Genomic DNA, 26,574 nt, shown 5'->3' on the forward strand with positions numbered 1-26,574 from the left:
GCCCGGAGTGTTTGCAATAGCTACTGCATGTGAAGTCAGCTGGTTCTTCCTTTCCAATAAATGGGGCACTTGAGTGGTAAAAAGTATATTGCATTAGAATCAAAGCCAAGTATAATCTTTCGATTAAACATAAAGATGAAAGAGAAAAACAGAGCAGTCATTGCATAAACATTCCATCTAAACAGGCTGTGCACACTCAGGAAAAAAATGCAGAATTACTAAAGATTCAGTATCTCCTATGCAAAAGAAAAAAGCAGAGTGCTGGAAGTATGTGTTTGTGGCGTGTTGTGATTAGCTTAAAACCAATAGCCAATCGATGTGTGTATTCATAATTCAAAATTTTTAGGGCTTATATTAATATCCTCTATATAAATATTTTGTATATTTGTTCAAGACTGACAGCTTTTTTTAAGCCTATAAAGCTACTAAGCTGATTTTATTTTTAAAAATTCATATGTAAAACCCACTAAACAATTTTAAGGATAATTGGAACATAATACATAACTTATCAAATAAGTGGAGCACAAAACATACAGCAGTGCTACCTAAGGCTAAGATCTCCACAGTCTTCCTTTATCTGATGGATACCCAGTGCTGTTTTGTTACACAATTTCCTTCTAGCATAGGGATTAAAGTGAGCGATTACCAAGTAAGAGAAATGCTTAAAAAAAACCCCAAACCAACACCACACATACATAAAAAACCAAAACACATGAAAAATAAAACACATCACAAAAGAAAAAGCCCAAACATTTGCCCTGTTACCACCATCCCACTCGGTTTTCAAGTGCTTCCCTTGAGCTGTGCTGGACAGGGACAAGAGCACAAACCCAGCTGGCGCGTGGGATGGGCAGGGTTCCACAAGCTGCTTGCTGCTTCATGAAGTCAGGTCCCTGCACCCCTGACCACCCCATGGCCTGACAGCAGCCATGGGGCCTTGCTGGCATGTCCCACAGGACAAGGGAGCCCACCAAAGGGAACAAGGAATAAGCGGCCACCGAGCACCTCCCACGTGCAAACTATGACCTTACCCATTTGCAAAAGCGTGTGCTAGGAAGACATTGCGATAGGAAGAAACAAGCAACTGACACAAGACATGGGGCAACCAACCCTTCTGATCTTGGCCAGGAGAGAAATCCCAGGGCAGTCCCAGCAGTTTACATGGTTCTGAGCTCAGATGACAGCACTGAAAGAACACTTAGCTTAGAATCAGACTGATTTTCCTGCCAGAGAAGATAAAAAACGCTGCAGTCCAGATACTGCAGGGCAACACAATGAAGACTGCAATCACACCCACAAGCTCACATAGCTCCTGCTTTCCTACGCTCCTCAGTCACAGCCAGGGACTGTGAGCCAGACACACTAGAGCAATATTTTCAACTCATAGATTCTCGTTTAACCACTCAATATATCTGTTCAACAACCGGTGCCCTACAGCTAGCTCCGCTGGACCAGAGACAAACATGATCGCTCCATGAAAGGCGTCCTTGATGTGATCGTGTGTGACAGGAACACCTGCTGCCTGGAGGCGCCTGGCATACATGACTCCATCGTCCCGTAAAACGTCGTGCTCGCAGGTGAGGATATAGGTGAGGGGCAGCCGGTGCAGCTGGGCATCACTCACCAGCAATGGGGCTGCCCTCCGATCCAGAAATCCTGGGTACTTCTGTGCAAGCTCAGAGCTGCCATAGGTGGGACTGCTGTAAACATGATCTTTCTTCAGCTCTTCAGGCAGCAAATTGCTCCAGTTTACAAACTGAAACAAGTGGCTCGATTCGACCGGGACATGCCTGTTGGAGGCCATCGCTTCCCTGAGGGATGAATCAGAAGTAAAATACTCACTCCAGAACTTGACCATGAGTGACTTGGGTAAAATGAGCTTGTTTTTGTTTTCTTGGTAAGACGGCAAATTTAGGTCAAGGGTTTGAAGAGCAGGGTAAATCAAAGCTTGGGCTTTGAGTTTAGTTTCCACTTCAGTGTCCTCTAACAGCTGTAGAAGAAAACAGAAGTAAATACAAAAAGTCATTTTATAAAAAGTCATTCATCCAAAAGACATTCTGTCACTTGTCCCACACTGGCAGAAGATCTTAAAAGTAAGGAATTAACACACATTTTACAGCATAAGCAAAATAAGATCATTAATAAACCCAGGATATATTGGTTTAAAGACATTCTAAATTCATAGGCAGGTCACCTAAAACAGTACGTTGTCTTAAAAATTCTCAAACACCAAATATAATTTCATTTTCTTTCTTATGCTGAAGGATAACAATATTTGGGAAATATTCTTTTTGAAGCACTGATGTCTTCTGAAGTAGTAACAAATGCTTTTTCTATAACTATAGAAAATTTCTATTCTTATAGCTTAAAAATTGCAGGTTTCTGCAGATCATTTAATCATTTCATACAATTTAGAGCTTATCCATTTGGTTTTCTAACACTGAGGTGTTAGAACTCAAACAGCTACATTTTTGTGCATTTTAGACATGTGAAAAATAAAACGTGATGAATTGAACACTGACATTTCTTCTATCATTTTTCTCTCTTCACTAATAAATTTCCACCTTCTTCCTCATCTTTTGCCTTCAGTGTTCACAGCAAATTCATGACCTTTCCGAGAGAGATGCACTACAATCCAATTAACTTCTCAAAAGAGCAACAGCATCATGCTGACTTTATTTAATAAACCTGAGAAAGAAGCGCAAAAGGCACTGAAGCATGTGTCAAATGATACTGGAACATTTAGACTTTCTTTTTTTTTTTTTTTTTTGGCTGCCATTTACATCTAAGTCCAAATGCTAAAATTCCCTTTTCAAACAGCATACTTAAAGCAGTCAAAATGTGCTTAAGGACAGAGTGATATATGCCCCAATTATAGGGCAGAGAGGCCTTTTTTTAGGGTATAAAGGTTTGGAGGACATGATAGCATCAAAGCTACTTTGATGTTATTAAATGGCTTGAGTAAACATGCTTGTCTGGCAACTCAGAGCCCCCACTGACAGCCCGCAGACTGCAACATCCCAGGTATACAGACCATGAGACACATTTGAGAGGTGCACTTGTTTTGAGCAGAGGTTTTTGTTAGCCTTTTGTAAGTTTTCATGAAACAACAACAAAAAAAATTTTTTTGAGTTAGCAAACCAGGTTTTTGGGGGGTTTTGGTTTTGGGGTTTTTTGTTTGGTTTTTACCTGTTGTGCCACAGCTGCAGCTAAATTGCCACCTGCACTGTCTCCTGCAACACAGACCCGCTCTGGGTCCACCTCATACTGGGAGAGGATGCTGCTCTGGAGGAAGAACTTCGTTACGGAATACACATCTTCAAACTGAACAGGAAAATGGTATTTAGGTGCCAACCTGTAACTGTTAGAGGCAAGGAGAACTGTGTTACTCCCTACTATTAATAATTAATAGGCTTGCTAACATCTGCCCCAGTTGATGACTGTTTATTATTTTCTGTGCCCAGAGACATAGGAACTATCTATCTGTCCCGGAGGACCCAATATTTTATTACCCACCCAACTTCATAAAGCAATATCCAGAATAACCATCAACCACAATTCGCCACTGCAACCTCGACAGGTTCCATTATGAATAGCTTTAAAGCTAGCAGGAAAGCACTTCGGGGAAAAAAAAAAATATTGCAAAATTAGACTAATTGAAATAGATTAATTTATTCCAAACCCTCAACCCATCTAGAAGGAGAGTATCTCTTACCTGACTGATACCACGACAGCATTTAGCCTGTTTGAAGTCCACCTTGTCAGATGATCATAGGATTTCATGCCTGAAATTAAATGAGTCAGAACCACAGACTGGTTGGAGTGGGAAGGGACCTCTGGAGATCACCCAGTCCAGCCCCGGCTAAAGCAGGCTCTCCTAGAACAGGCTGCACAGGATCGTGTCCAGGTGGGTTTAGAACACCTCCAGAGAAGGAGACTGCACAGCCTCTCTGGGCAGCCTGCCCCAGTGCTCTGCCACCCTCGCCTTATAATATACCCCAGTACATTTGGGAACAGGCACATACACAACAGCATTTTCCTCTTCGCAGAAGCTTTCAGGTGACTTTCCAAAACCCCCACCTGGGTTTAAGCAGTGAAATACCCATTCTCCAACCCTTTCTGCAGTGACTCCCATAAAACAAAAGACAACACTGAACACAAGCTATTGAGATCTTTTGTACAGACCCTGGTACGGACAGAGAAGAGCTTACCTGCCTGTCCTAGGCACCATCCTCCACCATGGAAGTAGATGACTGCCCTTCTCAGCCCATCAGACGCCTTTTGGGGCAGGTACAGACGGACAGCAATGTTGCTGAACTCTGTGTCTATCACTGTAACATTTTCATCAGACATGGGCGCAACGTACTCTGCAGCTGTGATCAGCATCAGAACTTCCATGTAGTGCATCAGACCCAGCCGATCAGCAACCTCAGCCTAAAGCCCAAGACAAGGGGAAACAGCACTTTAAGAGAAAGTGAGGCTGCATTTAGATTTCCGTAAAGCCACTTGATACTGTGTATGAGTGTGTAAAGCTGCCGTAGAAGGTGCTAAGCCAAATGCTGCCGACTCTGAGGAGTTGCTGTCTCACTCTGTCATGCTGTCCAGCCTGCACTCTTCAGCTCCCTCACCTCCCATTGCTGCGTGTGAGGCTCAGCAGCAGCGGCTGGAAGACAGCCCAGGGCACACCACCGCTTCTCATTGCTAAGACAACTAGAAGCGCAGGCACAGAAGATAATAAGGATGCAACAGAGGGTGTGGAAGAAAGCAGAATCAGCTGAACTGTCCTGACACCCAGCAGGAGGGTCTGCTCAATGAGTCAGACCACCTCATCTTTCCAGTTACCACAAAATCAAATAATAGTGCTCCTGTGGTGAACTCCAAAAACAAAAGCAGCCAGTACTTTCAGGCTGCCAAGGACGCTGGTGGCACAAACACAAGGATATAGCAATTTGACTTCAAGCTCCACAATAATTTCTAATGATCTGTTCCATCCCAAACCCTCAACCAAAGAGCACCACACCAATTAGAGACAAGTACCTTTACATTATTAAAAGGAAATATTTTCTCTAATTTGAGATGTTAAAGGCAGAAGTATTTTGCCACTTTACCACAGTCTTGCTCCATTTAACTTGTTCAGTTTACATGTAACAGTTCCATTAGTTACAAAACTCTGTCTCTCTATGTAACCAGTGCTCCTACTGAATGGCAGGAGAGTTGAGCCCTGTTCATTGTCCCTTCCACGTGGTCGGCTGAGGCAAAGTTTCCTCACACTGCATGTACCACTACACCTTCCAAAGCGATTTCCTGCTCCATCATCCCTGATGAGGATGCAGCTTTGTCCGAACCATCCATATCCTTTCCTTACATTGGTTTGATACTTCACATTAAAAAGCTAAAAATAACCCTGCCACCAACATTCAGATTTCCACCAGCAAGGCAGGTCCCTGTTGAGTGAACCGACAGAAGTACAGCTCTGGTGTGGCATGGCTGCAGTCGCCCAGCACTGGCTCCAGCCCAGCTGAGGACGATCCCAGTGGCTCCCTGGCCTGGAGAGACTCTCCGTGGGACCAGGAGGAACATCCTCCAGGAGGGGAAATAAGGATGAAGCTAATCAGGATCTCTGCCTGCCTGGTAAATGCATTAACATATGGATCTTAATAAAACACCCATAGGGTTAACTTTTTTGAAAGGGTCTTTTCCTCAGAAATCTTGAGGTACAGCAGCACTGAAGCCCCAGCCCTGCACAGCGCTCCAAGGGGAGAGAACAGGGGAGGCCACTGATACCCCAGGCGTCATCAGTGCCCCTGGCAGAGTTACACAACAGGCAGAGGAAAACTTTCCCAAGGGGCTCCACAGAAATTCCCTGACAGAAGTGGTGTGGTTCAGGGAGTTCAGAACCAAGTATTTGCCAACTTTTAATACTATTAAAACAACTTCCTTTTAAATCCATGTTTTAAACATTTATTATGAAATTTTATGGTCCTGCATTAGTTTACAATTATTCTAAGATGTGAAATAAAGTGAAAACAAAAAAACAAACCCTAGCAAGTAAACCTGCAGGTGAAATACAAGTTCCAAAGTTTAGTATTTGTGACCTTTGGCACTCTGACACCATGACAATTTATGATGATCAAAGAATTTCAGAATCCCTTTCACTCACAGGCTATTTTTAATCCTCGAACACAGAACTTTTTTTAAAAAAATTGTGTTGGCTTTCATTATATGGAATCTTTGGTACACAAGAGTGGACCCAAGAGAAAACATTTCTAAAGGCATTTGCTACAGACCATGCTAGAAATGGAGACCCTAACAGCTCCTCCCAAAACCAGCAGCTCCCAAAGGGAGCATCACGTTTCCTCATAGCTGCCTTGGGGGAATTGTGACAAGTACAGACGTGACCAGTGTTTGCTTATACATAAGTCTCAGTGGCTCTTTCTCCCTTTTTCCCTCTTATACTGGATCAAACTGTGTTGAAACAAACTCACTTCTCACATTGCTTTTAAGAGATTTGAAATGTATTCTAAAGCCATATTCAAAATCTGTAATAGACAACAAAATTACATAAGAGAACAAATTCACAATGATTGGAAGGAAAATAAAGCTTTCTTTTTCTATACTGTGAAAGATAGTGTAAATACCTATTTAAACAAAAATTCAGCCACATTAGAGATCAAGTGTGGGTAGAGTATGATCTCAGCTGTGTGAAATGCCAGCAATGCAAGGGACCCCCATCACGTGTAGCCTCATTAAAGCACAGTATGCTGTGGTGTTGGACCTCCTTGCAGCTAGAAAGTAAAAATAGGACGGACTGCTTCATGATCTGGGAGCATTTTGTTATGTAATTCCTAATGATATATTAAGAAATAGCTTGCAGGAGGGTAGTTGGTTTGGTTTTTAGATGAAAGATGTTAAGAATACAACTTTAAATTTCCTTGAAAGCCATTTGCCAGTTTACTTTCAGCAAGTCAGATAAGAACTTAGATATCTAGTTCATTTCAAGCAAAATTGGAAGAAATTTCAAACTAATTTGCATATACCTTTTCAGTTTAATGTGCACCACTTGTGCATATTCTAGTTAAACACACAAAAAATTAAGAGCTGACACTGATAAAAAAAGCACTGGTCTAAATTTCAGGGCACGGTACAAGTCTTTGAATAGGCATAAACAATCCTGAAATTGCACTGATAGAACCTAGACCAGAACTCTTGGTTTAGAAGATAACTGACTTACCAACAGGCCTAAGTTTATTCATCTGGTTGGAATTTTTCAGTAAAACAAACGCTTTTGTGACTGTTCCTAGCACAGTGTTGATGTCTCAGAGGAAAGCGCATTGGGAAATGCCCAACATTGCCATCAGGGTGGCTGGCTCGAGCACGCAGGCACACAGGTCCTCAGCACTTCACATGGGTTGTTCCCACAGCAGTCCCCGTGTCAGCGCCCTGCCTGCACCCAGGTGCCGCGGGGACAGTGTGGGCGTTGTGCCACAGAGCTGACCACGGCTTCTGCACCTTGGCTTCTTCGTAACAGCCTCCAGAGACGGGACATGACCCAACTTCCCACACAAGGCTCTTAACAGCCTCATCACAAAGCAATAGATAGGATTAAGTAGTAAACCCAAGTCCTTACATGTTTTCTGAAGGTGAAAAGCAGATTAAACTCCAAGCAGGCTTTTTAACAAGAAATAAAATAGCTTTTTATTATATATAGAACCTACCAGAAGTTTAGCTTTTCAAGAGATGCTTTATTCTTCCCAGGAAGAATTCATGCATGCACGTGCAAAAAATGCCACATATTAATTGATCACCACTTGAAAAGTGTAACATGTTGCATTCAGGGACTCGTGGTGTAACTTGTACAATCTAACCCTGCTTGTGATATTTTTTTTTCCTGTAAATTAAATTTAAATCAACTATTTAACTATCTTCTATATATAACCTACTTTTTCAGAAGTTAGAAGAAATGTGAACACTGGTAAGACCTCACTGACAATACTTGACAGTGACTGGCACCATATTTAAGAGTCACCTCTGAAGGCTTGGACCAAGCGATGCTGGGAGCTCTGCCAAGCACTGTGCTTTGGAATGGAGACCAAGACAAATGGGCAGGAACTGGCACACTGCGCAGAAGGAAAATGCAGGTCCTTGTCATAAGCTCAGTGAAGACAAACACACACATGCCAAAATTGCATCATTTGATCCACAGTGATTACACAGTTTACATAAATATTTCTCAGCTGTTGTATTTTCCCTGAGGATTATCATCTTGGAAAAATAAATATATAGGTCAAAACAAGCCTTGCTGTAATTCCACTGAGCTTGTCAAACTCCCCCACATTGGGACGAATTCCTTCAGCTTCAGGACCAGGGCTTTTCAATACTCTCAGAGCTGGTTTTTCCACAAGCGGACTTTTTACATCGTGGAAGACCACTGGCCACTGCCTGTGGTTCAAGGCCACTATCATAGAAAAACACAAGGAAATCACACCCTCATCTGAAAAGTCTCATTGTCACCGATCTGAGATTACTGCATGTTATGGGGTAAGAGGAAAACCAACCACTTTGGGGTGTTGAGCTCCTTGTGCTTTGGAAAGTGTTTTCACAGTCAATTTCCCTGTCTTCTCTAAGGGGAGCATGGCAGCAAGGACAAAACACCCCAAAACCCAGTTACGAGGAAGGGAGCCCTGGCAGGCAGGGTGCAGGCAGAGTGCCTGGCACTGCTTTTAGCAGCTTATTTATCTGAACGGGCAATAAATCAAGTGGAAGTACCCCGCCAGGTGAAGGTCTATATCAGCTGAACACGAACCCTGGCAGCTCATGAGCAGGGCTGTAAAGGGCTCAAATGCAGATTTCGCCACTTCTGAGGAGCCCAGCCAAGGGCAGAGGAAGCTTTGAGAGGTTTCCACAGAACTGCAGCCAGGCGAGCATTCCACTAGGAAGATGCCGTATTGCATTTCTTACTTCCTCCATGCGTTTTATCTTAGCCTGCACACATATGGTGCTTCCTGAAAATACACAAATAATTTTGTGCTTACAGAAACTAGCTGGCTTATTCTTAGAGGCTATTCCCCACTAGACAGTATGTAGACGCAAGGCATTATAATGTAAAGATGCAAACAGGGACATGCCTAGCCTCCCTTCTGCAACGAGATGGGCATGAACAGCCCCTTCAGCATCCCATGGGCCGGGCACACCGGTGAAACCAAGCATGGCCGCAATCCCCTGCAAGCTAACCCAGACGAGCCTCCGACTGGCTTTGGGAGCCCCTCAGCACTCACTGCCATGCCCAGCAGAGACCTGGAAAACAGCCTGGCACAGGCACACAGGTTTTATTCAAAAGAGTTACTAATCCAGTCCTTTTTTTCAGGACTGCACCATTAAATCTTTTCTAACTTTATAGCCATAGTTACAGTAAGTTTAATGCTTGATTTCAGATACTACTGTCCTTTACTTAGTATATCACCATATACATACTATATATGTATGTATGACACTTATATTGCTGTAACTCTATTAGCCATAAAGGCACTGAGAACACCCTCTGCTCCGTAGCTCTCCCCCCTCTGCCAGCCCCACACCGAGCCCAGCACCAGACTCACCAGATGCCCTATGGCCCTGAAGCTAGCCGTGATGAGCATCAGTTTCCAGGGCTCCTCAAAGTCCTCAGGGATCGGGGTGTAGACATAGTAAGCAAGGAGGACAGAGGCAAGGAAGAGGCAGAGCAGCTTGGCTCCCATGTCTGCAGGCACAGCTCCTCCCAGGCTGACTGGATTAAATGCTCTCACTGACTAACAGCTACAAACTGGCACGCTTGCACAGGGCAAAGTTAATCCCATGGTTTGTTTGTGTCCTGGCCAGGAGGCAATTTCTTATCCAATCACCTGGGGCAGAGGTTATGCTGCCATGCAGCTCCTGAGAAAATTTATTTCTTCAGCAAGGTGTTCAGCCACCCAGTCCAAGCTGGCACTTCAACCCCAGATTAAACGTCAAGGCTCCTACACGCCCATCACCCCCGCCTCCTGCATTTGGCAAGACAGCCAGGAGGAGGGGTCAGGAGGAAAAAGGCAGTTGAAAAATAAGGAACAGAAAGTGTGTAACCTGTGAACTGAGGGCTGCCGAGAGGTGACAGTCAAATACGAAAAGATGCATTGAGTATTCAGGAGCTATTAGCTGCTGCTCCATAACACAGCTATTCAAACACAGCCCAGCTTACAGATACCCAACAGCATCAGACCACAGGCAATAACAAGCACCTCCTGCTTTGGCAAAGCACACCCTTCATTTTGTACTAACACACCAAACCAGCTGTGCAATAATAGGTTTAGCAGAAAAAAAAACAAACAAAAAACCCAAAAAAACAAACACCTAAATCTTTTACAGGGCAAGGCTTCTGGTTAATATTTGAAAGACCATATTTAATTGCCATTATTCTCAGGATTAAGAGATCTATGCATCTCCCAGAGGCGACCACTCCTGCCCACAGTGGACTCCAACAGGTAACAGTAATCCCACTAAGAAAACAGTACAAACACAGGCACACACAAAGGAGAAGGGGTAAAAAAACCACCTGCAGCACCAAGAATCCTGCTTTAGAGATAAACTGAAAAGGTAAAAAGCTCAATTCAAATTTGAGTTATTTCTTTTGCTGAAGTTTTTACCCACTGCAAAGAAGCACCGCCAGTTGTTCTCTCACACTGAGTAGCCCCTGGGGATGGAGCATCCTTTGGAGGACCAGCAAGCACAAAGCTCATGTAAGGCTTTAGTCAATCTTTCAAATATTTCTTTATTTAAGTTCTGGGCACCTCCAAAGTATTCAAGTGTTTTGAAAATCAAGCTGTTCTATCCCTCCTCAGCCCAGAATGGGACACCCTGTCCTCCCTTGTTGGTCCTTCTGCAGCACAACAGCTGATCAAAGCCCAACAGTCTTGACACTGCTCCAACAAAAACAAGAGACAACGCTCCTCTGTGACCACTTTGCCTATCCCAGAGGCCAGTGCCAGGTGCTGGGGAAAGGGGCAGATGGATCCAGCCCAATGGAGGAGTGCTTGCCTTGGCCCCACGTCCCCAGTCCAGGCAGCAGCAAGGCTGTGTTCCCAGCAGGCACACACACACCAAAATGTATGGACACACGGATCAGCCAACCCCATCTTCTCTTTTCTACAGCTCAGATCACCCATTTCTCAGGGGCTGGCTTTGGAGGCTGCGAGGCAAAAGGCAGATAAAGAGGCAGGTTTCAGGAAAGAGGGGACAAGATGACACAGCCTGGTGAAGAGGAACAGAGGATGAGCCCTGTCCTCCCCCTGTCCCAATACAAGCTCTCAGGACAGCTTGCTCTGCACAACCACTGTTTTGGCACTGGCAGACAGCATTAAGGAAGACATAGCCAGACCTGGAACTACTACAAAATTAGTTCTTTATGTTTTTGCACTTCAGGAATGTTTTACCCTCCTCTCGCAAGCCAATCTCCAGCTGAAGCATGGCTGTGCAGTTACAGCACGTACCATGCACCATCCTTGTGCCGCGTTCACCTTTGACTTAGGCAAGGGCTCACAGTGCTCAGCCTTCAGATACCAACATCTTATCTCCCGGCAGAGCCAGCCCTCCCAGCAAACTGCCACAGCAACCCACCCTGACGCACATCGGTACTGATGAGAGAGAATAATGAATTGAATTCACTGTTTACCTAAGGCAATCCTAAAGCAACAACTTCAATATGGAAATGCCCAAATTGTGCCAACGTTATTAGAGCTCTTTCAGTACAAAGGACCAGCTCAGACAGCACAAGACCACTTTCAAACAGTGGATGCGGTGCCAAAGGAGACATGTGAACACTAAAATCCAGATCAATCCCATGCCGTAGTTACCCTTTGCGTTACACCCCAATGTCTAGCCTCCACACTGGGGCTGCTTTTCAGAGCCCTGCACCAGCACTCACCACTGCCAGTTGGCTGTTGCAACTCATACTTTCCTGCTATCCACTGCTTTTTAAAGCAAACAAACCACATTTTTCTGCTCTTGCTACATATAGCGTACCAACAAGAGTGTCACACAGCATACCCTCCTTCCTATCTTCTGAATTTTCATATATTCCAAGCTACTGGTGTTTCAGAAAATAAGGAAAGAAAATTACTGTAAACTTAAGTGGACTAAAGCCAGGGTTAAAACTGCAATGGAAAGAAGAGCAGCCAGAGTGTAGCCCTGCCTAGGGCCAGCAGCCCCTGCAGCCATGTGCTCCATGACACAGAGGATCAAGGTCACTTCTGCCTGTAACCACATACTGCACAGCCATGGGAAGACTTGCATGAACTAGCTTAGACACTGACCTGCTACTTAATAAGTCAGCCCTGCTAAAAATAAGTATTGTGACAGAAAACTGAGTTTTTCAGGCTGTGGTTTGTAAGGAAGAAATATGCGGGAGTATAACTTACATGTTTGTAACAGCAATGTCTCTCTACATCTCTTCCACTTCTTACACTCTGACAGCATTACTGTGAAAAGAATCATCCAGGTCAACCAAATTCTGCCCAAGCAGACACCTGGGAAACTAATTGCTTTGGGAAAACACGCCAGGAAATAAGCCTCTTCAAAGCAGAAAGCATTTGCAAGGCTGTCCAGCAAAAAAACAGTATTGTCTAGCCTAAATGGGAAATAATTTAGTACAACCAGGTTGTGACTCAGCCCTTAATAAAAATATAGATGAAAATATAAGACCTAAACAAATGATTGATCAAAGACTATAATGCAGTCCTCTTACCCACATTTAAGGATCCTGTTCTCAACAGGATCTATTTCTAGAGGGGGAAAAATGAGAGATTTGGGTAAAATTATTAGTATCTGACTTACTGCAAAATAATGCTTTTTCCTTGCGTGTTAGTGTAGGTTCAGTAGCTGTACAGGGGCCCTCAGGCTCCGGGTACAGCCCTACAACAAGGGTACAGAAGCGCCTCAGGTCATACTCCAAAGAAGTAACTCTGGAAAGAGAACCCTCATTTGGGAGTTTTTGTCAGTGAAACACAAGTGTTCTAGAAGCTTATTACATTTACATATCAATTGTTACATGTATTTCATGGCTCTGATTTTAATTCTCTCCTGCTTCTGGAATAACAAACATCCTTGCTGTTTCAAAGCATGACACACTTTCTTCCACCAGGTGCAGTGCCAGTGCTGCAGGTCACCCACCCGTGCCAGCGGGAACACTTCCCACCTCACTCACCCCATCCCTGCCTCCAATTTTTCCTTCAGTTTGTTTGTGGGGTGGTGATTTGTATATCATTTGCATGAACTACATGCAGAGCCCAACCGGGACGCATTTAGCAGATGATGGATGACGACTCAGGTCACACAGGAGGGTTACCTATACCCATCCTGCCCCAGGGGCACAAATGGGCACCGGTGACTCCCATCAGCCTCACCTGGGACCCCCTCCTGCCCCTGCACACGGCCCCGAGCGCAGCCCTTGCCTGGGCTGTGTCCTGGGGGTCCTGTGGGCACAGCACTGGTGCAGCGCTGGCTGGACTGAGGGGTGCTCTTAGCAGCACAGCACCGAGGGGTGCTCTTAGCAGCACAGCACCGAGGGGTGCTCTTAGCAGCACAGCACCCCCTGTGCTGCCGGGGCAGCCTTGCTGTTAGCGTTGGCACCAATCTGATACTGTGATGACTGCGGTGGTTTTACGTATCTCACTGGGAAGGGTCACACCTTCATCAGCGTACAGAGTAACAGCTTACCAAAATAACAGCCAAGGACTGGAAGAAGCAGGCGCCATGCCTGAGCAGGCTGCTCACACTCCGGTTACCACCCGGCTGGGCAGGGACGCAGGGGGTCCGGGTACCACTGCCCTGCGCCTGCCAGGCACAGACACCTCGCGTTGGGCACAGGCAGCTGCCAGTGCCCGATCCACCCGGGCAGGACTCCAGGGGTTAAAGGATGGAGACATGGGCATCAGAGAGGGAAAAAATGCTACAGCCTCAGGGACAGGCAAGCAGCTTGGCAGGGCAGAAACTTGTCCCCAGCTTCAGCAGGAGGAGGCCAGATGTCCCAGGCACCTCTGCCAGCTGCTGCTGGTGCTTGTACAATGGCTACAGCCACATGGATAAAAGGAAAAGCAGAAATACTCCAGTTGCACTGCACACCATAGTGATATGTATTTATTTTATTTTTAATTCTAATATATTTCAGGAAATAAACTGAAAAGCCACGGGGAGGCAATACAGCACTGCAGAAGGTTTCCTTTCCACAAAACAGTAGTACTCAATGGCATTCAAACCCCAGTGAGGAATACTGGTTCTGTAAGCCCTCCTGTCTCTGCAGGGCAAGGCTCAGCTGTGACTGTCACCCAGAGATGCTAACAAGGGCAAAGGACACAAAGCAACACCAGAGCTAGTAAACATTGTCCATGTTTGCTTTCAGTAAGACAAGCTGCAACCTTATAGTAAAAATAATTTCTTCTTCTGTCCTTTAATACCTCTTATGGACATCCGCTAAGCAATCAGTACAGTTACAACAGTGTGGGGCTTCTTCAAAATGCAGCAGCACCAGACCTGCTACGACCAGTCTTCAACACAAGAACACACAGTAAATAACACCTATTCAGGAACCAGCTTAAGGCAAAACATTAAAGCAAACTAAAGAAAATCCACACCAACCCTAGACACAGTTATTAACATTCGGAATTTAAGCAAGGGATATTTTGTGACTTAGAGAGCCATCTGACCCTCAGCACTAAAGGGTTGCATGTTGTTCTGCAACAAACCGAAGCATTTTGATAGCAAGTCATCCTGAGCCTCTGACGTTGCATTTTCCATCGCTCCAGTAGCTTCATTTCATACCAAGTTCATAAGCTTCATGGCACCATATTGCTTGTCCCACACCACAATCAAATTGTCTCCCAGCCTGTCCTCAGTAAAGGGCAGTGGCTGTGGTTCATACCCTTCAACGTATGGGATTAAGACTTCTTTGCACCAGAGACAAAACAGGATTTTGTGGCCCAGAGGTGAAGATGAATCCTTTGTGTGCCAAACTTCAGCACATCTGCAAGAGGACAGAACTGAGGTCTCAAGTAGGGGCACCACTTACTTATTTTTTTTCATATCCTTTTTCTGCCCCCAAAGACTCCTGCATACCTCCACCCGTTCTCTACAAAATAGGTTTGAAAATTCCATTTTAGTGCTGAATATATATGCTGGGATTCACTGGGAATTGAATGGCTTTTAGTTTAATATTCAGAAGCTAGCACTATATTTCATATCCCTTAACTAGGCTTCAGTCTGCTATTTCTACTGTTACTTCTTCACTGTTATTATCTGTACTTTTTAATCATGCTTATAGAACTTGAAATTGACCTGCTTTTTATAAAATGAAGAGACTGTATTCACAAGACTTTCTACAAGAGAATCTGGATATTGTTTTCCCATCTGTTGTTTACTACTGAATTGTAAGTTGTATAAATGGAAACAAATGTCTTATTTGAGAACATATTAATGCTCTGAACTGAAAAAGCAACGCACTGACACTTAAACAAGCTGAAATTTAACATATGCAGTATTTCTGAATACATGACAAAGCAGCAATTCCAGAAGCACACTACGTTCATAAAAGCATTAAAGTATCAAACAAAACATTTTCCAGCTCAGTCTAAAAAGCATATTATCATCAGACTAAGAGAACAGAAGATTTCAAACAAGTCAATATTTTGTCTTGATGGTTTAAAAACGAAATATGGCTTTCAAACATTTTGCTTTTTACTGGTTGGGAGAAAGGTAGCAATATTTTTTTGTCTTTATACTTTCTGTAAATACTGATTTCCAACTTTGTTTTAATTTTTGCCACTGACTTGAAAAAGCAATTGTTTTTTCAGTTCCAGTAAGAGTACGCAGTCATCACAAACACTGAATGGAGGGATATTAAACAATAGTGTTATCTACCTGAACGCCTTCTTTACCATCTCCTTAATTACCTGAATTCTGAAGGTTTTTGCATGAACAAAAATAAATCCATTTAAGATGTTTAGATATATAGTAACATTAAGAGGTTAAAAGTGAAGCTACTAGTCCATAACTGGTATAAAGACACAGTGAAAGGTTAGCTGCTACCTCTCAAACACCTAGGAGAAGGGAACAGCACCCCAGTGAATGTGACTACACTTGCCATAGGTGTCCGACAGACTTTTGTGCCGGTGGTTAAGCATAGCGCTCAGCGGCTGAGGCATGCCTACTGTGCAGCTGCCACAAAACGTCCTCACCAGCAAGTGCAATGAAGTCCTCTAAATCTTCAACCACCGTCACCCCAATGCTCAAAGAGAAGAAAGACCCAAAGAGAAACGGTCCTTATATCTCCTTCATTTCCTCACACACAGGTTGCAAGAGGAGTGACTGAGAAGAGCAGGCCGTAGCAACACACACACCACCCTGGGAGGCAGGTCACTGCCTGCAGCCTTCTGCCTCCTCACTCCCATACCCTGCGCTGCTCCTGCTCGCTGCGACCTCGGCTCGCAATCCTTTAAGGAGCAGTCCCTCTGCCTGCCTTGGAGATGACATGGAGAAGGAGAACTGTAATGGATGTTTAGCTCGCTCCCCTGCAGAAACAAGTCAAGCAGAAGCCTGCAGCAAGAGAAATTTTTTTTCTCTCATCTCATCTATACCAATTCCTCTCTCAAATGAGGAGATATGCTCAGTGGAAGAAAAGCTGCAGAGCTGTTACATGGGTGCACTATTTCACACAGGAGCCATCTCACTCCAAACCAAAACAGTGACTGCTCTGGAAGTAGATCAAGACAGTAAACTCCCTTACTGAACTCACATTAAACCAGAAATCTAACCATACTTTAAACCACCTTCGCTGATCCCTGTTCTACATTAAGTTTCAAAGTTCAAAGCAACTTAAGAAACACAGACTTGTAACAAGAGGTCTGTGTTGCTCACACCTCTAATTTCCAGCTTCTCAGCATTCACGTAGCTCTAGTTTTCACATAGTTTCTCATTTTCACAACAATAAGTACAATTCTTGAATTATGGATCCATAAACAGATTGCTGAGAAGCTCGATTTCCCATCCCAGGAAAACAGAGAACAGTAGAGAAGAGACCTGTGGGGCAATCAGCAGTAATCTTACATAAAATTAGAGCAGTACTGATAAAATCCAAATTCAAAGCAGTCATTTAGGAAAGTGGACTGACTGTCTGACAGACCACAAACAAGGGAAGAAACCATTCAGTAAATGTTTTCAGCAAATCAGTGTTTAGATTTTCTTACTCAAACATACCTTTGAATTTATTAACATATATATACACATATGCACACAGAAACATATATTTAAGACTGAATTCTGAGATTAGTAATGCTTTGGGATTGCAGAGTCAATGGGTGTGCCAAGGACGATGAAAGGGAGAGATATTATTCAAACCAGAGGTCTATACATTTTTCCAATGGAGTTTCAATGGCATTTGGGGGGATTTAACTGCTGTTAAAGCAACAGAACAGCTCTGAAATGTAATTTCAATAGCAGATGAGAAAACAGCATGATGAAAACCAGAATTTAGTTAGATTTTCTGTTCCTCTTTCAAAATGAACACTTTGAGAGGTTTCTGAAGAGTATATACAAGATTATATAGAATTCCCATTTGGGTCTGGGATGCAGGGGACCGATTCTTCCCTGCTGCTCCAGACACGCAACCAGACCATCGGTCCAGGGCAGCCCTGCCACCCTGTGTTGTGCATGGGGCAAAAAAGCAATTGCAGGTTCTTTTCCGATATTATAACCCACAAATTCAGAGAGGGAAGTTCATGGTAATCCTGGTTCACACAGACCCAGGGGGTCAGGAGAGCTGTCCAGTCTAAAAAGGCCAGTCACTTGAATGGGACTGCAGAACACCAGAGCCTGACTGCATGCAGAGACAGTGTCTGTCCTGCCAAGGCACCTCTCCAACTCTGCTAGGAACATCCCAGCTCCTCTCCAAAAGTGCTGTGGAAGGCAGCCAGTGCCGTACAGCTCGAGGACACATTGCTCTCACTGCCCCACTCCCTTTCTCCAAAATTAGGAAAAAAGTTAGGAAAAGGTGGATGGGGATTTCAATGTGCTAGAGAGGCTCTTTGATGCTGCTATTAAGCTAAAGCAACAGTTAACTATCAGAAAGTAACCATTTATATTAGACCTAATGTTTATTAAAACAAATACACAGTAGTGTCAGACATTTAATTGACAAGGAAATAAGAAATGGTATGAAACTGTTCATAGTTGTACGCATACAGACCAGGCAATCTTTGGCCAGAGGGGAAGCACTCAACAGAAACAGTTCCCAGTTATTTCTCCAGCAGACTTGCTTCATGTTGGCACCTCCTAGAATCTGACCAGCCTGTACAAGTCAGACTCTTCAGCAGTAAGAAATGAATAGCCTGAAATAAAGTAAACACTAGAATGTGTTCATTAACACCCATGCAAGTCTGTGTGCCTCTGACTCTGCAAATTAGGTGAGGAAGAAGATGCCTACCAGAAGCAGTGATGGCCCCGCAGACACTCCACAGGTTTGCACATAGTTCAGAGCACGGCACCATCGGAGGTGCTCTGCTTTGTGTCTCCTTCAGACGAGTGCGATGGATATTGACCAGTTTCTGAACCAGCCTTCCTGTTAGTGTAAGGCTGTGTAAAGTCAGCATGGCTGTTTATGACCTGCTCTGAAAATCTGTACCAACCAGCTGAAACACACAAGCTTGCCCCATTCTACTGCTCTCACTCCTGAAAGCTCTGCTCTGGGTAGCAGTGATGACAGGGAAAGCAGGGGACAAGCACAGTTTGGAGGTACCTGAGCACAAACACATGGACATACCAGTGCTGCTCATCACCCAAGAGCACTGCACAGGACATCACTACCTGAGCAAATCACTACGCTTGTGACTCCGGGTACTTCTCCCCACTGCTCATGTAAACCCAGCCTATGTAACTACTTGCTGCCAGGACAGCACTCTGTACACATCTGTTCAGTGTAAATGCTTAAGGTTTGAAATTTAGGATTACTCAAAGGAAGTGCACTACTCTTGGTGGAAAAGAGAAAGGGAGCCAAGCATGAGCACTCCCCCAACAGAACAGCCTTGCTGTGATGGAGCTGAGGCTGTCGACACTGATTAAATTGATCAAGGCATTACTACCTTCCTGGAGCCTGCAAAAATACAGACAGCATATAACCATGGTGCCAAAGGAAAAAAACCTTCAACTCCTTGACTTTTCTGCGTCACCTGAAGTATCAACAGAGAGAGGGACATTTGAAAACACAGCACCAGTTTTCTACGGTAACAATTCAGCATTTCTATGATTTGCAGTGTTTTGTTTAAGAAGCCTGAGCTCAGACTGAACACATTCCTTTCAAGCAGCCTGTTCCTCTGATAACAGAGCTGTATGGAGGGAGTTCTATGTCCTTCGGTTTGAGCTAAAAGTTCCTGATGGTGAAACCTTTCACTTAGGAGAAGCAGCAGACAGCCCAGTTTCTCTACTTCACAGCACTTAGAAAAAGGTCATGTACACTGACAAAATCACTGCTAGCAGCTCGGAAAGGGTATACACACACCTCCACTCACCCCCCTGAACTCTTCACTCCTGAGATTTATACATTACATGATTAATTTTTGACAGGTATAAAATCAATTGTACCTACATTAATGACTATTTATTTAAAATTGTATTCCACTAATTATCTACAGTGTCCTAGACAGTCCAAAAACAGATAAAGATGTCTCACATCAGAGACTTGGCCATGTACACTAGAGTCTGCATTAATAAATACAGCTTGCTAAGCTATATAAACAGCATAAAACAGGAGGCACACTCACAGATTTTAGAACATGAATCAGTTCAGTGACTGTTCCCCATAAATCTGCTTTGAAATGAGGAGCACTGCATTTTAAGAAACTGAGGACAGACTAAAAGGCATTTCTGGAGCAGTCTGAACTCACAACCTCTCTGCAGACCCACACAAGCAGTTGGTATCAAATCTGCTTGGGAGCCAAGGCATCAGAGGTAATATGCAAATACCCTTAAAGAGATTTCCAGCTTGCACTTCTGTGTCCCCTCAGCATCTGTATTTGCATCCACTTTGAACTGATTGTTTCCCATCAGGATTTTAAAACTATACAGCTCCAAAACCAAGTGACTTCAGAGCACAAGCTGCCTGTTCAGAGTAAGGAGAATATTAAGGAGTGTGGGTAACTATACTTGCTTGTATAATTCTAAAATTATTTTGTATTACACATGAACTAAGAGAAGGCATATGGTCTGTGGTTCAACTTACAACTTTATTCATAAACAAAGGCAATAAATTGAATGGAACATGAAACAAAACATATTGAAAGCATCAGTCCTTGAGCCTTGGGTCTGGATGCAATTTTCCCCCTATTAATGCTCTATTTTATTTTTTTTTTTTACTTTCCATTTTATTCTTACAGGAATGATACCACAAATCTGACCCCAGTATTTGTCAGCTCTATCAGCATGTTGCCTACACTAACTGTACCTAACTGTATTTCAAGTAAGTATGAAAAGACCATGAGCTCTTAAATTGACGATAACAGTGAAGAAATGTTTTTTAAAATATCTTTTGAAGATTGCTTTACTAGATAGTATTTCTTAGTCTATAATTCATTACTTGTGCTGAATGGGTACAGTGCCTTAGGGAAAGTGTTGACTTTTAGAGGGGACTCAATTTGCCTAATTGCTTATGTTGTGTTAAGAAGCTTACTTGGTACATTTGCTTTGGATTTCAGCTCTCCAGTGCCTGTGTATCTGACCTGTACTGACTATCAGGCTATTCATTAGCCAGAATACTGCTGTTTTCTGAGGTACTGATCAATGACAGTGACACCACACAACAGACTATCTGCAAAGCCGCCACGTTAGGTTAGCGAGTTTAATGTTAATTCAATAATGTAGTGACCCTATTGTTAAAATATGTATATAGCCAAATACTTTCTCAAGGGAGACTATACCAAACCTGTAATCACCACAGAGGAAAAATCTTAACAAGAAATTCTTTCTGAAGGTTGAGAATGTTGTCCCTGATTGCCTCAGAGGCTGCAACATATCCCATGAGCAGTGCAACTATTCTCTAGCTGAATCTTTACAGCATTTAATAACAAATGTTGCCACAGCAATATTCCTACAAACACCCAGGAATAAAGCAGGCAAAAACCTGTGATACATTTTGGTACTCCAAATGCTGAAGGAAAAAATAACTAGCAGAAACAGTTTTGCTGTCTGATTCATATGACTGTAGACACGATTTGCTCCTCACTGTAAGGTGTATTTCATGGGTTTATTCCCCTCCCAAAGCCATTTCTTATTTTTATTTCTTCCCCAAAGCTATTTCTCTAGCAGCTGCAGGAGAGGTGCCATGTGCACACCTTCCAGTAGTGATCTGCAAAAGGGCACTACACCCTATGTAAACAAGTCCTGCTTTCAGAATAAAGACCAAATTTCTGTGCAGACTTCATTTCTAGCAAAGTTTTCTCTTTCACTTTTGAAGCAGGAAATCTTTACTTCCTTAATTTGCTCCTTTTGTGAACAGGAGAGGGAAAGGAAAACAACCAGGAGTAATTCTCAACAACTGCTGAAAACACCAACATAAAAGACTCTGGAGACTTTTTTTTTTTAATCCAAGAGAAGGTTTAGCCAAAGTGTCACTAATACTTGGCGTTTACATTTGTAAGGGAAAGGTTAAAGGAAGCTAAAAATGCTGGGCTAGCAATTACTTGTCACCTGAAGTCATACCCACATCAGTTGTCTGCCAGCGCAGTTATGTATTCAAACTCTTTCTATGCCCAGTGGAAAAACATAGGCTTGACCAAAGTAAATGACACAGCCCTGAAAGGTTATAAAGTCATCTTATTGATCTTTGGAACATCTTAATACTCTGAAGAAATGTGGGTCACATTCAATTTGTGCCAAAGAAGGTCCATCCTGTGATAGTATTAGAAAACAGTTTTAGCATAATTATACCATGGAAAGGCTCTGAAATACCCTGGGTAATTTCCCTGTCTATAGGAACTGGTTTTAGCAGCAACTTCATGTTATGAAGACTTAACTGCAGTTGCTACTGACTTTCAGTTAGAATTAAATTCAAAAGCATGAGAAATTGAGCAGTAGCTTCATGTCCCACAGCTATCACATATACAATGCATTCACATGACTGGCAAAGCTAAAAGATTTTATCTTCACATTTCCATGAAGATTATCATTGCAAAATGCTATTTTCCCAATAAATGCATCTTTAAAGCCAATCTCACACTAGCATTCTAGTTTTCATTCACTCAATTTATTGCAAAATCATTCATTTGGCTAAAATGAAACACAAAACATTTAAAACTAGAATCCAAGATACTCTCATTTGGCTACACATTTTATTCCGTTTTTTCAGATGTCTGCATACTGCCTGCTGTCCGGCACACCCAGCCATACTGAATCAATGTTCTCCCAGCATCTGCAGCCAGACTGTGGCTGAAGAGCACTGGAAATCTCAGGGAAGTCCAGGCCACAAAGGTTTGAATGAACTGAAATCATCACAAAACATTGGCAGATTATTCAGAACAAGCCAGCTCATCACAATGAAATGTGCAGTAAATGCTAGTGCATTAGAGGAGGCTGAACAGTTCTGAAACACTCCTTTGCTTTTCAAACATAACAGAGCTGAATGTCAATAGTCACACTAGATACTAGCAATGTATTTTCTCAAAATACCCTGCAAAGCGTTTAGGATCAGGGGTTACCTCTGACTGTTCAGAGAGCTGAGCTGACAGAAATCCCTCCTGGAACAGTCTCACCAGTGTAAGGTACAAAAGAGTGAAGATTCAAGCAAAGCCCAGTTACAGTGGCTCCATCTTTCAATGCACCAAAGCTGTACAAAAACTAGAAGAAAATAACAGGGCAGAAAGCATTTTGGTTGCTGTTAAGGTTGATGTTAAAAGTCAAGCCATTTAAAATCAAAGCCAAAATGTGACCTCAGTAAACACGCTGTTAAGGGAAAAAAACCCTCAACTTCTGTGTAAGTATAACCATGTCAGTATACTATTGACATTTACCTTATTGCTTTATTTTTATCTTATGCTAAATTGGGCCTAAGGAAGAAACATAATGTGATAGCTATCATAATAATTAATGAAAGAGAAAAAATTGTTATAAACACACCTATAGTTTGAGATTTTGGAGATCTCCCTCCCATGCTTAATCTCCCACTTGCTCTTGGCTGGAGTGAGCTCATCAGCACACAGCTCCTGGTACCCATCTCTCACTTGTACTCCTCCAGTCCACCTTCACTCCCCTGGGCTCTGCATTACTGGAAGCATCATGCCCACATGGTCCCTGCAGCCAGGCAGTACAACCAGCCACAGACACGCACGCAGGCAGCTGAGCCCCAGAAAATAGCACAAATCACACCAGAGGCTCTTCTGGAGCCCACTTCTGTGCACCAGATACAGAGGACCTGGTTTGTGCTGCCCAACGTCCCACTCCAGGAGGAGCAGCAGTGCAGTACCTCCACGCACACCTGCATGCTGTGGGTACCATGGCCCCTCTGTCTAGAGAGCAGAGCCTATCCTATGTTTGTTCGGTTTTTTTAAAAGTGAATTTTGTAAATTCACTGGTGTGCCAGCTGGGGTTGGAGTACAAGAAACAAAAATCCCCCCTTCTTGTTCTTTCTTTTCTTTTGCAGAAAGGAAACAAGGAAATACATTGATTTTCCTGTCCTGCAATGCATTTTTCACTTCTTTAAAAACGTGGATTCTTATAAGTCTCTGAGATGGCCATTACTGAACCATAATCACACTAGTAAACCCTACCTATGTGCCCCTGAACATTTGTTTTCACATCAGAGCTCCATATAACGTGGCAAAAAGACGGAGCAGATCAGTGTGTGCTGCCATACAATTCATGTGTAAAATTTGGCTCAAGTGTCAACCCAACAGTACCAAACCCCATCCGCAACTGCAAAAGTAAGGCAACAGTACAGTAATTACAAGCATTGTACGCTGACTTACTTTCTGGCAGCCTAATCATGGGCATGGAGTGCTTTAGGGATTTGTGAGCTAAGATTTGTCCTGAAATGCAGACTGGACAGTTCCAGGGTAGCTTGTAAGACTAGGAAAATGGTGAGTTTTCACGTAGTGGCTGTTTTGTCACTATTGTTATTTTAATGGCAACTTCTGACCTATAAACATTTTTCACAGACTAAATGTGAGCACTTCCTTCATATTTTATTACTTTCAGAGCTGCAAATACTGAAACTGAATGCAGTGACAAGAATTTTCACTACAAAACCTATCTACTTAATAGTACTATTAAGTCTTCTGAAAATTTTGAAAAATTAAATATTTAGACACTCCTGTAAATCCTTATAAATGGGATTTTTGCTCTTACTTAGTCTTTATTCCCATTTCACTGCTGACTGAACTTAAGGAATTTGAAGACAGTCACAGTATGCAGTTATTTGATGTCCCTTTTGTAGCCAACCTACCTTTTCCAAAGGATAACCAGGATTCTCTCTCTATGGTACTTTCACAGTCTACCTGCTTGCCAGAAAAATGGCCAGAGTAACACAGGTATTTTAAGTGGGAATTGTTATTAATTCTCAGTAAGTTAGTGCTTAGAATGAATACACATGGAATGATTCTGAGAAATGTTGCAATGTCAAATAATTTTAATAACCATTAAGGACATGGATTTACAATAATCGAGTGATAGTGTTTATTAACTGAAGGTTCATTACAGAGACATTTATTATGTTCTAAAACACCTACAGTGCCCAGCTGGTTGCAGTGCTGCTGCAGAATCCCTGCTCAGTCTCCAGAAAACAACTCAAGATCTTAAGCTGAAGCTGAAGGGACTTTGATGCATTTGCAATTGCAGCAATGCAATTGAGTCCACAAGGCTCATCATCACTGTGGCTCAGGTTTCTCCATTAGAGCACAGCCAGTCCCAATACTTCTTACTGGATTGAAGTGAAAACTATCCACAACCATAATTCTCCAAAATCTTTAAAACCCATTTCTGACTAATAATAGTAGTGCAAGCTAAGCAAGTAACTCTCAAACCACTTCTCTAAATGTCAGGTGGGTTCCAAGACTGCATAAAAGCCTATGGGAAAGTGAAGACAGGACTGAGAAGTGACTTGCTGCTTTACACCGACCGAGTAAAAAGGCAAACCTGAATGTCAGTACCTCCTGACTTCCTGGCAGTTTTCACTCTCACAGCTCAGACTGCTTTGAAGCCCACACAGTTATGAAAGCATTTTGGAAAGTGCATCCCCTAGTTTTCTCATGTGTGAAAACATAAAACAAGCTGCAAGAGAATCCATAGCCATTGCCAATAACTAACACAGTTGAGTAAAATACTTTGAATATTAACAAGACCAAAAATACTGCTAGGACTTGACCAAGGACTGGCCAAAAAGGATTGACCAAAAACTTCAGAGAAATAGTCTCAGAATGTGAATGGTATCAAAGATTCAAGAACCATAGCCCTTACTTTTTAAATTGGCAACCGGCTTTTCTTGTCTTGGCTCACCACAAGCTAGTGTCCTTTGGCAAGCTTCTTGCCACATTTTCCTCTAAGACATAATGTGCAGTTATCACCAAATCCTGCACCCTTTACACTCTCAGGGATGCAGCAGGGAATAGGAGCTGCATGTGCAGAGTGAGTGCTGCCTTCCAGAGAGGCTGCTGGGGAGGCTGTACAGGCAGCAGGGCACAGGAAAGGTGGGCAGCTGCCAGATTCTGGGAAAAAAGGATCTCTTGGAAGCCTGTGTTACCTATGTTAGCTTGAAGCTTCATCCAGCTTTCATAAGAGTCAATGGAAAGTGTCCCTAGGGTGAACCATGTACCTGCACCAGTTCCCACATAGCAAGAGGGTTTTTCACCTTTAGTAAGCAATAAACAACTTCCAGGTTTTAATTCCAGCAGGATTGAATCCAAGTATAGTGCAATTTTGAGGGACACTGATAATACACCTGATTTTGAAATAAAAATATCTTTGTCTGCAGTTTTGTTAACTCTAATAAAACGCAAATTTACAAGAAAAAGGGTATTTTAAAAATTGTAAAATGCATTACAGAAGATTTAGCTTCTACAAAACAGAAAAACCAACTTGAGGAGCCTTACTTCAAGCCACAGAGAGGCAAATATAAAATTATCACAGTCTGTATTTAAGTGGAAACTCTTGAGTTCCTGAGAAACTTCATCCCTTCTTCAGTTCTGCTGTAAGCAGGAACTTCTACTGTCACCCCTGCTGTAATCCTGCCCCAACTAGGAACTTTTACTGTTTTTCCATAGACTGATTTTTTTCTGGCTAGAAACATACATTCTGGCTTTAGCTCCCCAAGCAAGTTTATTCTAGAGATGATCACAAAGCCAACGTTAATGTGGAGAGCCTGCAGAGTACTTTGCTGGCAGTCACTTCCAGAAGCAAGCTGGCCATTAATTACAGCAGCCTTATGACACAGTGTGGCTCTGATTTCCCACCTGCAGTGGCCTCCCTGTACCTGGGAGGTAAAAGCCACCCGGCTGGGGACCAACCTGGCCCAGTCATTCCACACATCACACTTTCTGGTTT

The 26,574-nt window shown here is 43.1% G+C and overlaps 1 protein-coding gene across 3 annotated transcripts in view; it reads right to left on the reverse strand.

The window, feature by feature from the left end:
• LOC101924933 (arylacetamide deacetylase) overlaps positions 1–9,901 on the reverse strand; it is a 74,434-nt gene extending 64,533 nt beyond the window's left edge. The window contains exons 1-5 of one of the 3 annotated variants that reach the window (XR_008749381.1): positions 9,597–9,864; positions 4,212–4,434; positions 3,716–3,785; positions 3,190–3,361; positions 711–1,990 (exon numbers count right to left, since the gene is read on the reverse strand). Coding sequence is in view for 2 of the 3 variants with exons in the window: in XM_005233753.4 (XP_005233810.1) it covers positions 1,382–1,990; positions 3,190–3,361; positions 3,716–3,785; positions 4,212–4,434; positions 9,597–9,734 (1,212 nt within the window). In the remaining variant the exon portion in view is untranslated. The other 2 variants (XM_055817050.1, XM_005233753.4) reach the window with 2 other exon arrangements.
• Positions 9,902–26,574: the final 16,673 nt, after the last annotated feature.

This window comes from Falco peregrinus, chromosome 12, assembly GCF_023634155.1.
Source record: "Falco peregrinus isolate bFalPer1 chromosome 12, bFalPer1.pri, whole genome shotgun sequence".
NCBI lineage: Eukaryota > Metazoa > Chordata > Aves > Falconiformes > Falconidae > Falco > Falco peregrinus.